This window comes from Dichotomopilus funicola, assembly GCF_033296635.1.
Source record: "Dichotomopilus funicola strain CBS 141.50 unplaced genomic scaffold C8A04scaffold_32, whole genome shotgun sequence".
In the NCBI taxonomy this organism is placed as follows: domain Eukaryota; kingdom Fungi; phylum Ascomycota; class Sordariomycetes; order Sordariales; family Chaetomiaceae; genus Dichotomopilus; species Dichotomopilus funicola.
This window is the reverse complement of record NW_026944053.1, coordinates 321888-337366: the sequence shown is the minus strand read 5'-3', so window position 1 is coordinate 337366 and position 15479 is coordinate 321888. Positions and strand designations below refer to the sequence as shown.

General features: G+C 54.6%; 6 protein-coding genes across 6 annotated transcripts; 3 read left to right on the top strand and 3 right to left on the bottom strand.

Moving 5' to 3' along the window:
- Positions 1-860: 860 nt before the first annotated feature.
- Positions 861-3506, top strand: C8A04DRAFT_12226 (uncharacterized protein; the record flags this gene model as incomplete). The annotated part of the gene is made up of 3 exons (XM_062777260.1): positions 861-1095; positions 1176-2858; positions 2914-3506. The coding sequence occupies 3 exons, from the start codon at positions 861-863 to the stop codon at positions 3504-3506; spliced, it is 2511 nt and encodes an 836-aa protein (XP_062636976.1).
- Positions 3507-4228: 722 nt separating this feature from the next.
- Positions 4229-6060, bottom strand: C8A04DRAFT_28800 (dynein light intermediate chain-domain-containing protein; the record flags this gene model as incomplete). The annotated part of the gene is made up of 4 exons (XM_062780781.1): positions 4229-4369; positions 4468-5150; positions 5206-5299; positions 5356-6060. 4 exons carry the CDS (start codon positions 6058-6060, stop codon positions 4229-4231), a joined length of 1623 nt encoding a protein of 540 aa, XP_062636975.1.
- Positions 6061-6826: 766 nt separating this feature from the next.
- C8A04DRAFT_37389 (inhibitor of apoptosis-promoting Bax1-domain-containing protein) lies at positions 6827-7844 on the top strand (the record flags this gene model as incomplete). Its single annotated transcript, XM_062783857.1, has 3 exons — positions 6827-6991; positions 7086-7259; positions 7353-7844. The coding sequence occupies 3 exons, from the start codon at positions 6827-6829 to the stop codon at positions 7842-7844; spliced, it is 831 nt and encodes a 276-aa protein (XP_062636974.1).
- A 1130-nt stretch (positions 7845-8974) lies between these two features.
- On the bottom strand, positions 8975-10440 carry C8A04DRAFT_37388 (Septin-domain-containing protein; the record flags this gene model as incomplete). The annotated part of the gene is made up of 6 exons (XM_062783856.1): positions 8975-9227; positions 9284-9751; positions 9809-9946; positions 10017-10104; positions 10166-10282; positions 10350-10440. The coding sequence occupies 6 exons, from the start codon at positions 10438-10440 to the stop codon at positions 8975-8977; spliced, it is 1155 nt and encodes a 384-aa protein (XP_062636973.1).
- A 1287-nt stretch (positions 10441-11727) lies between these two features.
- C8A04DRAFT_12248 (WD40-repeat-containing domain protein) lies at positions 11728-13306 on the top strand (the record flags this gene model as incomplete). Its single annotated transcript, XM_062777272.1, has 5 exons — positions 11728-11836; positions 11982-12020; positions 12084-12181; positions 12241-12609; positions 12683-13306. The coding sequence occupies 5 exons, from the start codon at positions 11728-11730 to the stop codon at positions 13304-13306; spliced, it is 1239 nt and encodes a 412-aa protein (XP_062636972.1).
- An 803-nt stretch (positions 13307-14109) lies between these two features.
- Positions 14110-15217, bottom strand: C8A04DRAFT_12222 (uncharacterized protein; the record flags this gene model as incomplete). Its single annotated transcript, XM_062777258.1, has 2 exons — positions 14110-14354; positions 14419-15217. 2 exons carry the CDS (start codon positions 15215-15217, stop codon positions 14110-14112), a joined length of 1044 nt encoding a protein of 347 aa, XP_062636971.1.
- Between the last annotated feature and the right edge of the window lie 262 nt (positions 15218-15479).

The following is a 15479-nucleotide window of genomic DNA, read 5'->3' as shown; positions in this document are numbered from 1 at the left end:
TTTCTTTGTGTTGGGATCGGACGGAAGGCTGCGGCCATACTTGATACATTCTTCCGTATTATCCTCACATGTCAGGGGGGGGTTCTACATTGCTTAAAGAGCCGTTACCATTGAATTCTTACTGCATACATACATCCATCCTGTTTGCGTAAGCGGAGGATCAATCCTAGATTATCCTTAAAAAGTGCTATGAGACGACGGTTTGTGATCCTCCGCTGATTGTCTGAATGTCGTCGAACTCGATATGCCAAGCTTTATCTCCGCCCGGACATGCGGACATGCGGCCTGCAGCAGGCCGATTTTGGACGGGTTGGACGGGTGAAGAGGAGGCTTAAAGGGCAGCAGTGGCGAACCCTAACCCCGGTTTACACCTCGCTTTCCTGAGAGCAGTTGGAAGCTGGCTGCATGGCTGCCAAACATAACAATGGAAACAACGATGTTAGGTGGGGGTATATCCCCGATATTTCAGGGTAAGATCCCTGTCAATCGGCACTCCACGGAGAGGGGCAGCCGCGAAAGCATCGAAACGCCCAGTGACCGATTTGAGTTTCTGCTTTGTATGTACTTTCTCAGCATTCCAGCCCCTCCCCACCATCATTCCGACCATTGCGACCCAGCCAACCGGTAACGACACTCGCCGCCCCATTCTTGTACGATATATCACATGCTATTCGCGTTACTGCTTGGCTTTAGACGATTACGTCCTGGGGGACGAAACTGATTTATTATCCCGTCGCCCCCGGTCCCAAATTACCCCGCAATCAACATCGACATCACGATCCCCATCACGAATTGGCACAGCAAGGCCAACCCTCATTCTTGGTTTCTTTTGTCGCCATCCATACCCCTTTACCGTTACAATGATGAAGGCACAGCTTGAGCAGCCTCAGGGGCAATACAACTCCCCGGCCGCGGGGTCCGGCACCTCGACACTACCGAAACTCAAAAACCGCGCCGGCGAGAGCGACAGCCCATACGTTCGCCTTCATGCATCTACACCTGTCGCGTGGCAACCGCTTGATGCCGACACCCTCGCCCGGGCGACTGCCGAGAACAAGCCGATATTCATGCACATTGGTTTCCTGGCGGATCATCGTAAATAACACTATTGCCCCACTTCCGCGCTGCTACTTGTAGGCCATCTTTAAACTGACCGCGATGTGCTCTAAAACTAGTTTGTCGCCTTTCAACACAAGACAGCTTCTCCCATTCCGCCATAGCGTCGTTACTCAATACTTCATTCATACCGGTTATCATCGACCGCGAGGAACGTCCGGATTTAGATACGATCTATCAAAACTATTCCGAAGCTGTCAACGCGACTGGGGGTTGGCCGCTCAACTTGTTCCTCACCCCGGACCTGTACCCTATTTTTGGCGGCACCTACTGGCCGGGTCCGGGTACCGAGCACAGCACTGATGTAGCCGCTGTCCTGGGTCAGTCGGGCCGGAACAAGGAGGGGATCTCCGGTGACGGGGCCGGTGAAGAGTCATACAACGATTTCCTAGCGATTGCAAAGAAGATCCACAAGTTCTGGATAGAGCAAGAGGAAAGATGTCGACGAGAGGCGTTCGAGATGTTGCACAAGTTGCAAGACTTTGCACAAGAGGGCACGTTTGGGACGGCGCAACCCATTGACACCCCTCCATCGTCCAATCCTGTCTCATCTGGTAGCTTGGCCACTGTGGGCTCAACTCCAATTCAGGTCGTGGATGATGCTGGGGACTTGGATCTTGACCAGTTGGATGAGGCACTGGCACGCATCAAGAAAATGTTCGACCCTAAGAATTATGGATTCGGCACTCCCAAATTTCCAAATCCTGCGAGATTGTCCTTCCTCTTGCGCCTGGGACAATCTCCGGAAGAAGTTATTGGCTTTCTTGGAGAAGATGAGGCATCTCACGCGGTCTGGATGGCAGCCCAGACATTGCGTAGTATCCGGGACGGCTCGCTGCACGACCATGTGGGATCAGGGTTCATGCGGTTTAGTGTAACCAGCAACTGGAGCCTACCGCATTTCGAGAAAACCGTGCCCGACAATGCTCTCCTCTTGGGCGTCTTCCTCGATGCGTGGTTGGGCTTCGCCCGACTACACAAAAAACCGCCAACAATCTACGACGAGTTCGCCGACGTCACCCTGGAGCTGGCGGATTACCTCACCAGCCCCACCATTCGGCTAGAAAACGGCGGTTTTATTTCTAGCGAAGCATCCGATTCGTACTACCGCAAGGGTGATCAACACATGCGGGAGGGCGCGTTTTACACCTGGACCCGGCGTGAGTTTGACCAGGTGGTTGGTGGGGACGACCATGCGGGAACGGTAGCAGCCGCATATTGGGACGTCCAGGAAGACGGGAACGTGTCTAGGGACCAGGACCCCTTTGACGAGTTTATCAACCAGAACATTCTGTCCGTCAAGGACTCTACTGCCGTGCTGTCGAGGGTGCATGGGATGCCCGAAACCGAGATTAAGAATCTCATTGACCGTGCCCGGGAGAAGCTGCGGGCGCACAGAGAAGCCGAACGGCCCCGTCCAGCGAGGGACGAGAAAGTGGTGGTTGGCACCAACGGCCTTGTGATCGGGGCACTAGCGAGGGTTGGGGGTGCCATTTTAGACCTGGACCCGAAGAAGGGGGACCAGTACATCCAGGCTGCCCGAGACGCTGCCAACTTTATCAAGAAAACTCTCTGGGATAGTACGGGTAGCACGACCAACCCGCTGCCTCGATTTTACTACGAGAAGGCGAGCCAAGTTCGCGCTTATGCGGATGACTACGCCTTCCTGATTGAAGGGTTGCTCGAACTTTACGCGGTTACGTTTGAAGGGGAGTGGTTGTTCTGGGCCAAAGAGTTGCAAGGTATTTCCCCTTTGACGTGCAGGCGTTTGTAAGCAGTGTGGCTAACCGGTGTTAGACGTCCAAACACGACTCTTTTATGACTTCCCTACCATTTTTTCAAACCGCAAGGATACTAGCGACCCTTCCTCGCGGCAAGCCCGCTCGGGTGGTTTCTACTCCACCGAGCTCGAGACTCTCAGCCCTACCATCCTCCGTCTCAAGAGCGGCATGGACAAGTCGCTCCCATCGACCAACGCTGTCTCGGCGCTCAATCTCTTCAGTTTGGGCACACTGCTCGATGAGGAGAAATACAACTCCCAGGCTAAGCACACGATCAGCGCGTTCGAGGCCGAGATTCTGCAGTACCCTTGGCTATTTGTTAGTATGCTGGCCGGTATCGTCACGGCGCGGCTCGGCGTGACGAAGGTGGTGGTTGCGACAGGCGATGAGGATACGCTGAGGAAATGGTATACCACGCCAAGGGCAGAAACGAGAGCGCTAGTGCTACTTAAGGGCGGAAAGGGAAAGGAGAAGGTGCCTGGGCTTGATGACGAGGCCGATGCCGAGCGGAATTTTGGCAAGTGGTTGGGAGACAAGCTCAAGGAGGGGTTGAAGATTGAGGGCGAGGGTGAGAACGGAGAGCAGAAGGGAAAAGGGGGATTGAAGTGAATTGGGATTGGATGAGGCGGCCGTTGGAGATATGACCTTCTGGTATTAACACACCCCGGACTCGGCTGGATAAGATGGGGGCGGATTCGTAACGCTACGGGAATTGAGTCAACATCCGTTGCTTTACGGTAGACTGGACACAGTACCGGCCCCTTTTGGGGCGGATATACGTTGCATTGTAATGGTGTATTGTACATGGGCAAGGAGGACGGTTTGCTTTACAGATGTAGTTTGTTTAGTTGTAATTAATAAGCGTTCACAGCGATGAAGATTGACTCCTGACTTTTACTGCACGTACATATACATGTACCTACACGCGTGCATTATTCCATTATCTCTCTCTCGAAACGTGGGCTATGGGTTATGAGTATGGGTATGGGTATGGGTATGGGTATGGGTATCTAGTCTACAATTTTCTGGGTTGCCGCCCCCTTTTGTGTGGCCAAGACATTGTGGATGACAACTCGACAATACAATCGCTACCTCCTTCATCATCCGTCCACCTTCCACGTCCCGGAATTTGGTTATGTACAAGAAAATAAACAAGCAGCTAGCTACCACACACACACCAGAATGACAAAGGGGAAAGAACTGGGTGTACTCGAAGAGATGGGGTTATGGTGTGGGAATAGAGACAACGGGGAAGTCCGTTAGAGGCCCATGTGTGACTGACTACTCGCACAGTTGTCGCTACCCAAGTAGGGGTTGAATGAAGATTGTGTTTACTTGGCTCCTCTGCGGTTGTTCATCAGGCCTTGGAAGAAGGCCTGTAGATTCTCTGTATCCATGTGGCTGGTTGGTTCGACTCCGTCCTCCGCCGCAGGGCTGTCAGGGCGGGAAGAAGAACCTAACCCTTGGCGGTCCTGGAGAGATAAGCGCATTAACATACTGCACTGCAACAGCGCGTGGAAAAAAAAGGTTGGTGTGGTGGAAGAGAAGAGAAAAATGAACTTGTGCATACCTTCAGCCGCTGCACCATGTCATCGGCATCGACCTGGATACCACCCATGTTGAACTGCACGGGGCCAATGTGCTCCAACACCCTCGCGTCCGGCTTGCCACCTTCGGGATCGACGAGATGCTCATCGTCCGGCACCTTGCCCTGCTTGAGAGGCTTGTGCCGGGAGTCTTCCCGTGTGGTCTCTTCGTTCTTTTGCTTGAACGCATCCAGCACTTTGAGTTGCTGGCCTAGGAAGGTCTGGGTGTCTATCGTCTCGACCTCGAGTGCTGTGGATTGGGTATCGCGCCCCGCGAGTTGGAGGGCATCCATCGTGGGATCCTGGACGGATTCTTCATACAGGCCGACAGTGGACCCATCTGGTTCGTCTGGCCGCTCGACTATCCCGTTTGCTTGGTCTTCTTCTTCGTCGTCGTTGTCGACACCGTTGGCATGGGGCAGCGGTGCTGGCTGGTCCAAATCGATCGTCCAGCCGGTGCTCACCAAATCGACGTCAAAACCGTCCCTGAGCACTCGGATTTTGCCCCACGAATCCCAGTTGGGCGGGATGACGACCTTGTCCCTGTCGATAACATTGTGTTTGAGTGGTTGCTTCTTCAGGAGCGAGTGTATCCCCAAGCTGGAGTGGATGAGAATCGGGAGTTGTGACGGAACGGAGGGGGTGGTGTAGATTAAGGATGCGCCATCTGCTACGAGTTAGCCTGGTACTGTCCAGCATGTGAAGGTGGACTGTAAACTCACGCCTCAAGAGCACGGTCCGCATGAACTGTAGGACAATGTCGAACTCCTCCTCTTTCCAAGATTGTGTCTTTTCCAAATACTCCATCTTCTCGGCCTAGGAATACCGTTAGAATCAACATGGCAGCATAAACACGAAGGTATTGGACCCACATTCTGGCAAACGACGGACAAAGGCAAACCCAACGCATCCTCCCACTCTCCTGGCCCCAAGGGGAGATCCGTCACGCCGTCACCTGTTGCCACAGCTGCGGTCCCGTCGAGGTTCGTGCCACCACCCCGCCCTCGGTCCCGCCATGCCAGCATAACTTCTTCCATGGTTTCCTTGCACTCGTTGCTAAGCGAAACCAGGACTGTCCTCAGGAGTAAGATCCATTGTCTGAGCTGCCGCATCCACTTCCACGGCTGGGACCAGTCCAGCAAGATCACAATCAGGGTATTCGATATCGACTGAGGCGTGAGCAGCGGTTGGAGGAGCGAGGCAAAGGCGGGCGATGGGCTCGTGAGGGTGTAGAGGGAAATGCGCGCGAGTGTATCCTCCTGGTCGGCGTCGAGAACGTCATAGTAGGTGTAGCCAAGCGCGAAGCTGTTTGCGACAGGCGGGGCTCGAGCTGTGTTCCGGTCGAGATTGCGGCGGAGATCGTTGTGAGAGAGGGATTCGAAGAACTCCCGCTGCGAGTCGACGGTGCCGCCTAGCAGAATGATGCTCTTCTCTGGTAGCCGCCTTCCGCTCGCCACGGAAGAGAGCATAGTGTTCCATAGCTCCTTCTTTTCGGCCTTGTCCCCATTCTTAGCGTCGGGACCAGACCCAACCGAGGCGGTGGTGTACGCTGAATAGCGGTTCGTGTTGGTCGCCATAGCTGCGCTCGCTCAAGGATGAGCTACAGTCTTGCGCATTGGTTATCGTTTAGCTTTGGAGTTTTAAGGGGGGGCGGGCCTCGCAGAGGAGAGAGGGAGGGGGAGGTCGCAGCGACAAAGAGTGGGCGGCGGGAGAACTAAGGAGGAGAGACGAAACGTTGCGCGGCCGCGGGAGCTATTGGTTCGGCGTGCTCATCCCCTGAACGTTGGGAGTCCTAGTCAGGAGTTCTTTGGGAGAGAGGTATCACGTCGTCTGAGTGCCGCTTCTTTGGACTGGCTGGACTGTTGTGGACCTTCAATCCCCCCAGGACCACGATTCGCTGTTGCGGTGGGTGGAGAGACGCGACTTGATGCTCGAAACCAGCAAACGGTGGATCCCTGCAGCCAGAAAGCCGGACAGGGGTTCCAAACACGGTCCTTGGGACGAGCGGGCGCGCCTTCATTAACCCTAACCCTTCACTTTGTCATCAGCAGGCCTGCAGGCTGCGGCAGTGGAAGATTCCCGGCCCGCTCGCAGTTGGCCACAGCTCCGCCACCTGAGAGCAGGCATCCCCACCTCTCGGGTCAACCATTCATTCATCATTCGACACTACCGACACCCACTACTGCGCGTGATCACTGCTCTTTCTGACTGGCGTCAGCCTTGTCGCATTTCCCCATTGCGGCATCTTTCTGATTCATCACCCACAGATCTTCTCGGCATTCTGCGCTTCCCTCAACCGTCCGACCGAAACGATCGTGCTCAACGCAGTAACTAGCCGTGACAATGTCGGCCAACACCAAGTACACGCCGGCTCCGCAGGAGGACCCCGACGTCAACTATGCGCAGCCGCCCCCTTCATACCAGGCCGAGAGCAGCTCCGCGCAGGACCAGGAGCGTCTCTTTTCCGGCCCGCGCAGCAGCGAGGACAACCTTCCCGATGACTTCAAGGTACGTTAAGCAGTACGGATTCCGCGGCGCGTAATGCTGCAACTGAGACTTCTGCTCGACTTTCGCTGTTTCGTCCTGCTGACCAACGTCCTAGTTTGGAGGTTCCGTCGCCGAAGCGACTATCGAGATCCGCAACCAGTTTATCCGCAAGGTCTACACCATCCTAACTGTTCAACTCATTGCGACCGGTGCTGTCAGCGCCCTGAGCTTCCTCAGCGAAGGCTACAAGTCATGGATCCAAACACACCCCGCTATCGTCTGGATTTCGGTGCGTGCCCCCCACCCGCCGTTACGGGCCCTCCCTAAATATCCGTGCGTGCGCGAACAGACCCCGCCAATGCTAACATTTCCACCTCAACAGTTGTTCGGCTCCATGGCCTGCATGATGCTCACCTACTGGAAGCGCCACTCGTACCCGACCAACCTCCTGTTCCTGTCCGCCTTCACCCTTCTCGAAGCCTACACCGTCAGCGTGATCGTCTCCTTCTACAGCGCCGGCATCGTGCTCAACGCAGTCTTCCTGACAGCAGGCATCTTCCTCTTCCTGACGGCTTTCGCTTGCCAGACCAAGTACGACTTCACCAGCTGGATGCCCTACCTCTTCGGCGCGCTGTGGGGTCTCGTCATCTTCGGTTTCATGTCCTTCTTCCTGCCGCACACCAGCACCACCGAACTCATCTACGGTCTGCTCACGGCTCTCATCTTCAGCGGTTACGTGCTGGTTGATACTCAGCTGGTGCTGCGCAAGCATCACGTTGAGGAGGAAATTGCTGCTGCGATCAGCTTGTATCTGGACATCATCAACTTGTTCCTGGCTATCCTTCGTATTCTGAACAGCCAGAGCAACAACTAAGTTCTGGCCGGGTGACCAATCCACATCCTTGACAGGGGGCTTTGAGCATTAATAAGAGGATGGAGTCGTAGAGCGGTTCGACGTGTTTGATATTCGGTTGTACAGGGCGCGGCGAACGGCCATCGGGTTGGGTTTTTGTTTTTGTTTTTTGTTTTGTTTTGTTTGATCGTCTTTTTTCTTCCGTGTTTTTTGAAGGAATAAGAGCTCAGCTACCTTATCATGTTATTGTCCTACCCCATAGCGGCCAAATCAAGCTCCACTTACAAACATTGGACGTAACAGCGAAATCCGTTATACACCGCTCTCACACATACACTCGCACATCTGACGGTCACTCATTAGGATGGGCGCAGGGCTGTCGAGGCCGGCCGTGCGTTTGAAGATGACATAACCATTAAATTGCGTTTCCATCACCAGTGTTAACTCTTCCTTAACCTCAGGGTGTCGAAACCTTGTCCCTTCGTCCGCTAGGCATATACGCCGACAGACTAGCGCCGTCAGGTAAGAATACACACGTACGACGAGAGTAGGAAAAGTTGAATTTAGTGATATCTGCATTAGAAGTTCAATAGTAGAAACGGGAAAAAAGCAGACAGTCAAAGTAGGGGGGTGGGTAAAGGCGGTCACCAATGAGGTGGTGTTGTGAGCGGGCAGGACGAGAGGAGGGCGCCGTAGGTCACCTCCCGCAGTTCTCGTAAATCCACCACCTGTGTCCGAACCAGAGGGGGTAAAAAAAAACCTCCCTAAGATATCCTGCCAGCCATCCGCGCCGTCGACAACAAGCCGCAAATTCAATAACTCGGGGACAGCTTCCTCCATCACCCCCCTCACCCTTGAACCGCCCATCAACACACCACTCCAGTGAGCGCCTCGACACCACCCTGCCAGTCGTCCTCAGTCATGATCCACACCACCCCTGACATCGGTTGACCAGCGGATATCGCGAAGAGCCTAGGAAAACACGGGGGAATATTTTGTCTCTAAACAACAAGAGAACCAACGCCGGTACGGAAAGATCGGGTCGCATAAAGGGTCGCCTAGAAACTGTCGTACTGCGGTAATGCCGGGAGGGCGGTAACAACCGGATATCAAAGCCGCTGCCGACATATCGAGCCGTTGGGGCGCAAAACCTACTCGGCGCCATTGGCTTCGTTACCAGCCGCAGCCTGTTGAGTCGCGGCGGCAGCCGCTGCCTCGCGCTGCATGCGTGCCTCAATCTCACGCAACTGAGATTCACGAGCGAGCAGCTCTTGGCGCTTCTCGTTGATCTCACGCTGGACCTTGACTTCAATCTCACGAAGCTTCTCCTCCTCGCGCCGAAGCTGCTCCTCCTTGAGGCGGACAGACTGCGAGGCCAGGTCCTCAGGGTTCATCGACGAATCGCTGCGGATTATGTTAGCAAGGTCCAAGACATAACCATAGAAATGGGTGAAACATACACTCCAGCACCGCCCTCGACACTCTTGCTAAGCTTCTCGGTACGGTAGTTTTCGTAGAGGAAGTCGTGCGTGATTTCCTTGAGGTCAGCAAGATGGCTGTGCAGCAGGGCAGAGCGAATAGCCAGGAAATCCGAGTGGCGCGGGTTGTCGACCTCAACAACACCCCACGGGTATTGCCGGGCGCGCACCTGGCGACCACCAATCTCGACCACGTCCTCCGATCCGACGATGGCGAAGGGCATCAGCCCCCTAAGCTCAGCGTTCTCCTCAACCGTGTCCTCGTCGTCCTCTTCGATGTCGTACGGGAAGTTATAGACAGGGATGCGGTAGTGCTCAATGTCCTCCATCACCAGTTTCTTGGATTCCGCGAGCTCGGATGGGGTGAGCGAGTCGGCGCGGCCGATAACGGGGATCACGTTGACGCGGGGCGCGAGGCGCTTCATCAGCTCAATGTCGAGCTCGCGCAGCCTATGCTAACAGTCAGCTCCATCGCCAAACCGAGATTCAGAACAGGGCGCGATTTACCCATGACCAGTCGGGGTGATAAAATAGAGCATGGCATGCACACGATTATCTCTGAAGCGGGGGTTACGCTTGATACGCGATTCCTCCGCCAGAATATCGTCGTATTGCCTCTCCAGGTAGCCAACAATCTCTGAGAAGCTGTTCAAAGGTAGGAGCGTCAGTGAATGCCTAACCGAACAAGGACTTGGGGGTAACCTGGGAAACAAACCTGGCCTCGTTATCAATCTGGTCACCGAAGCCGGGGGTGTCGACAATGGTCAGCGAGATACGGGTGCCCTCCTCGTCCAGTTCCAGCTCTATCGAGTGTTAGGAGTCAATTGCAACAGAATTGCGGTCAAACATGGATATTCTGCGTACCAACGGTAACGGGCTTGATCTTAACGCCCTCCTCGACGTGGGCTGCGCCAGCATCATCGGACTCCTTGTGCGAGAGCACCGGCTTGCCACAGAGCGTGTTGACGAAGGTAGTACGGCCTGGAGCAAGGTCAACAAATGTATGCCAGTCGCGAAGGAGTAAAGCCCGATGGCGTAAGATACGTACCAGTACCTGAGGCACCGCAAACCATCAGGCAAAACTGGATCCCCTTCTTTACGTTCTTCTTCCGACGGATCATCTTCTGTGCCAAGGACATGTTAGCCGTCGGGTCCTAAAATCTGCCCGATGCACAATAGGCGGTAGAGCTGGTCTGGGGCACGGCCAGGTGGGATTGGAGACGGTGTTCAATTGACACGCTCAAGATTTTGGGACGATAGATCAGGACGGCGGCGGAGAGACAAGGAAAGGCAGACGTACGGCCGGGGAAGACATGGTGGTGGTGGATGTGTGGAGTCGCGGAGTCGAGTCGTCGCGTTTGGGGGAGCACGGGCGAGACTAGCACCGGCCTTGGAAAATAAGGCAGGAAAGATAAAGCTAAATAGACAAATGGCTCTATCCAGTGGCCAAAAGCCGGCGGTCGCAGAGGTGGTTGCGGGTTTGCGGTCGTCGAGATGGAGCGACAGCAGTTGCAGGTTGGGAAAAGGAGAGGTCAGGAATGGGCGTTGTCGGAAAATGGTAATTTCACACAAATGTTGCGGTGCAACTGGTCGGCAGGCGCAAGCACACCCGAGCTCCCCCCAAACCCAGGGAGCAATGGCCCGCCTGCAATTCAGGGGTCGCTCGTTCCACTGTGCGCTAGTCCCACAACGGAAAGGTCTGCTCCAGACTCTCAAGCCCAAAATCTCCATAACAAAAGCCCGTACAGCTGTCGCCAGCTGCTTGGCAACAACTTCTTGTTCTGAGCGCGGTGGACCGTGCCGCCTTCCCCAGGCTGCTTGCTTGCTAGGGGCGCGCGGTGTCTGTCAGCCCGCTCACACTCGACGGCGAACGGACTGCTTGGGCTGGAGTACATCTTGCTGAGCAGGCGGCTTGTGACACCAACGTCCGCCATTCTTCCCTTCCAGGTTTCTGAGTCCCAAGTTCATCAACTGCATTTTGAAACCCAATCTGGTCCTTCGCAAGCTCCGTAGTTATGAAGCATTCTTTGAACTAATATTCTTTTCTCTCGCTTCCACTTAATTTGTTTCTTGCTTGTTATTTATCCCACTCTCACTTGCTTTCGCACACACTTGCCGACTTCGGGTTGCATCTCACTGAAACAACGAGGAGCATAGAACCACGACCATAGACAGAGGCAGCTTCTATCGGAATTTTTCGATCGCATTCATCGATATTGGGCCCGTAGATTTGCTTCCCATCATCCCCAAAATCCTAAAGTTGGACACGAGTATCATTCACCAAGTGCCAAGTGCCCATAGCTTCCGCCGAGGCTGAGGGGCTGGCTGCCGTTGCGCTTCCATCGTCCACTTGGCTCGGCTGCCATTACCACGGTTCATCCGTTGTCTGCACTCGTTAAACAAAACCATCACAGTTCATCGGCAGAATGAACACCCGGACTCCTCTCGAAAGCCCTGGTGGGACAGTTGTCCTTTCCGTCTCATTCAACCCCGACTGCAGTCTATTTGCGGTGGGACTCAACACAGGCTTCCGCGGTAAGTGCAATTCGGGCTGCCCCAGGCATGACACCTTAATCCCCGAGATAGCGGCGCCATGGCGATCCTTCGACGTCCACTCCCGGACTTGGGGTTTCTTCCCCTTCTTATTTGCTCATACATATGGGTGGCTAACGATGTGTAGTGTTCGACTCGGACCCATGTAACCTCCGGACAACACGGGGTAAGCCGAGAAGGTCCGGCCAGTCATGAAAAACGTTCAGGAACTAATCAAAACGATCAATAGAGTTCAACGCCGGCGTGGGCCTAATCCAATTGTTAGGGTCCACAAACTATTTTGGCCTTGTTGGTGGAGGGAGGCAACCGAAGTTCGCTGCGAACAAGGTGAGAGACGTCCCATAATCCCAAAGCTCAACAACAGATCTCTGACAAATGCGCTGTAGCTTGTGGTCTGGGACGATATGAGGAGTAAAACCGGCCTTGAGATCAGTTGCCTAACCCCGGTGCGAGGCGTTCAACTATCCAAGGAGCAGATCGTAGTCGTACTACAAAACAGCGTACGAGTCTACAAGTTCTCACGGAACCCTAGCCTGCTGTCGGTCTACGAGACGGCGAACAATCCGTGGGGGTTATGCTGTTTATCGCCGGTGAGGATGGCGTTCCCCGGTAGGACCACGGGGCATGTACACCTGGTCGAGATCGCAACCGGCAACGTTAGCATTATCCCGGCGCATACCTCAGCAGTTAAAGCGATGCAATTAAGTTCGGACGGTGAGCTACTAGCCACAGCGAGTGAAACTGTAAGTTTCCCAGTGGGAAGGATAGCCATGTTCTAGTCCCTTTCTAGCCCCCGGTCAACCCAAGCTAAATATGCCATCTAACTAGGGCACTCTTATTCGCGTCTTTGCAACTAGCAACTGCGCCCGCCTAGTAGAACTACGTCGCGGAATCGACCCGGCCACCATCTTTTCACTAGCTTTTAACCCGCCTGGCACCATGCTCGCCTGCACCTCGGACAAATCTACGTTGCACATCTTCGATGTACCATCTTCCAAAAAGGCCGGACACCCACAGTCGCAACAACAACAACAACAACCACTCGACCAAAGTGTGACTAACAGCGGTAGCAGTGCTACTCCCACTAACGCCAACGATGGCCGCGGTCGGTGGGGTATCCTCTCCCGTATCCCTATGATGCCGCGGGTGTTCTCCGACGTTTACTCCTTTGCTTCGGCGCCGTTCGATGTGGACAACGAAGACGAAAACACCGATTCGCCCACGGGCAGGAGAAGCAGCAGGCTTAGTGGGCCACCCATGTCGGACAGCACGACTCTGGGGACGTCCAGGCCTCCCAAAGGGGTGATTGGGTGGGTGGGCGAGAACACCTTGGTGGTTGTTGGTGCAGGCCGGGATGCGCGATGGGAGAAGTTTGCGGTGGTCCAAGAGGGCCCAGAGGGGAAAAGGTATTGTGTGAGGGAGGGGTGGAAGCGGTATCTTGGTGGACCTTGAGGAGTGTTTTTGGGTTTATGCCCTTGATGTTTTGAGTCTTGCGTTTTTGTTTGGGGATGGTTCTCGCAGAAGCTTTGGGTTCATGTTGAGGATACATGGTTGATTTCCTCCTCTGTTGGCGGCGTTCATGGTACAGCTCGTAGCAAGCAAGGGAGTTTGGGATATGGATATGGCAAGGATTTACAGGACTCTGTGGAGGCATGCATTATTCACGGTGACAGGAGTCAGGCTCAGCATGTATTGTCAGAATGCGGTAGCGGTGGTTGAGTTAATCCAAGACTGGGTAACTCCAGAACTTGAAACACCAGTGCATGGCTCATCTTACGGATCTAGACCCGATGCTTCCCCACGCTTCTCTCCACGAGCACGTCAATCCATCCTCCAGTATGCCCGCCCAAGCTTCACGGCTGCCGCCCTTCTATTCTGCCTGGTTTAGCTCTGATACTTACGAGTCCGAGTAGGCTAGTTGTCGGCGTACTACCTACCGCGCGCCCAGCACATATCCTAGCCATATGTTCCATAAGAGCCTCGACTTCAAAGTCCACTTCAACTTGATGTTTCACGCGTGGGTCCAAAGATTACTATTCAACAGACTGGAAAAAAGGTTGTAGGGAAGAGTGTGTCAACTAGAACCATGCCCATGCTCCAACCTGAAGTGTCCGACTTGAAAAGATATTCGTCTCTTTAGATTCGTTGTTAATTATAAGGAGCACCACCGTGCCCGAATATTATTGTATTAGGTTACTGCTACGACGTATTTTATGGGTATCTCAGCATTGTGCATTCTCAACTTAGTACCACTTTCACCATGAGTCCTCCTCATCTTGATTAATCCCGGTAAGGGCGCGGCGAGCGGCCTCGACTCCTCCTTCTATCATGCCGTCTCCTATCCTCCAAGTCACGATGCTGCCGACGCTCGTCACGGTCTCGTGACCCATCTCGAGCGTGCCGTCGCCGCCTATCACTGTCCCTCCGATCTTCGCCTTGCTCACGATCATCTCGGTGGCGACGACCCTCCTTCCTCTCCCGATCCCCCGTACCACTGGGTCTCTCGAGACCACGGTCATGGTCCAGATCTTGAGAGTCTCGGCGATGTTTCCTTCGCTCGGAACCCTCGACAGGCGTCTGGTCCCCGTTTCTCGTGGATCTCGACTTGCGGTCGTCGTCCCGGTCCTCTCTGTCCCGATATCTGTGACGTTCCTCTCTATCATCGCCACTACCGTCTCGCCGCGAACGATGAGAGCGGTGGTGACGGTGCTTATCCTTGTCTTTGTCCCTGTGCCGTCGGCTCGCTTTTTCTGAGCGCCGACTGTTCCTTTGCAGAGCTTCTTCCACCTCTTTCTTCTTTTCTTCCACCAAATATTCCTTCATCGGGTCGTCATCGTCGTGATTCTCCAACAGATACTGTAACTCCTGCTCCTCCTTGATCATTGGCCTTGGCCGCGACGCTGCGTCCGCCTCATCGTCCGTCTCATCCTCCCCACCGTCGCTCGGCAGGCCCTTCTCGGCTCGCTCCCGCCGAAGCATATCCTCCCATCCAATCCGATATTCTTCCAGATCCTCATCATCTCGCACCTTGTACCGTGCATGGTCCACGCGCACCAGCCGCCCACCAATCTCGGCCCCGCCGAGGTTGTCAACGGCCAGGTCGGTACTGCGCTGGTCCTCGTACTTGAGCCAGCCGAAACCCTTGGACTTGCCCGTTTCCTTGTCGCGCGCGAGTTTAAGAAACACGGGCTCGCCGTACTGGCTGAAGATGGTGATGACGTCGCCCTCGGAGAGCTCGTAGGGTAGGCCACCGAAGTAGACAAAAGCAGTGTCGCGGTAGTCAGTGTGCCACGAGGCTTCGGGGGGTACTCCGTTTTCGATTTCGCGCTTGTTGAGCGCCTGGATGGCGCGGATTTGGTTCATGATGACGAGAGGGAAAGGAGGAAGTGGGTTGTGTGTATCGGGGGCGGAACGTTGTCGCCTTCGGGGAGGAAGGCTGCGAAGTTTGAGATCGGCAAAACGTGCAAGGCTGAGGATGGACGACGTTGCCAAGAATCAAATGACAGGGAAGAGAAATCCTGCTATACAGGGTTAGGGTTAAACATTGAGATCGACACCAGTGACAACACAAACAGGTTTCTTCTGTTCATCTGACCGCTCAACCGCGAGCCAAAGTCCCCCGTTG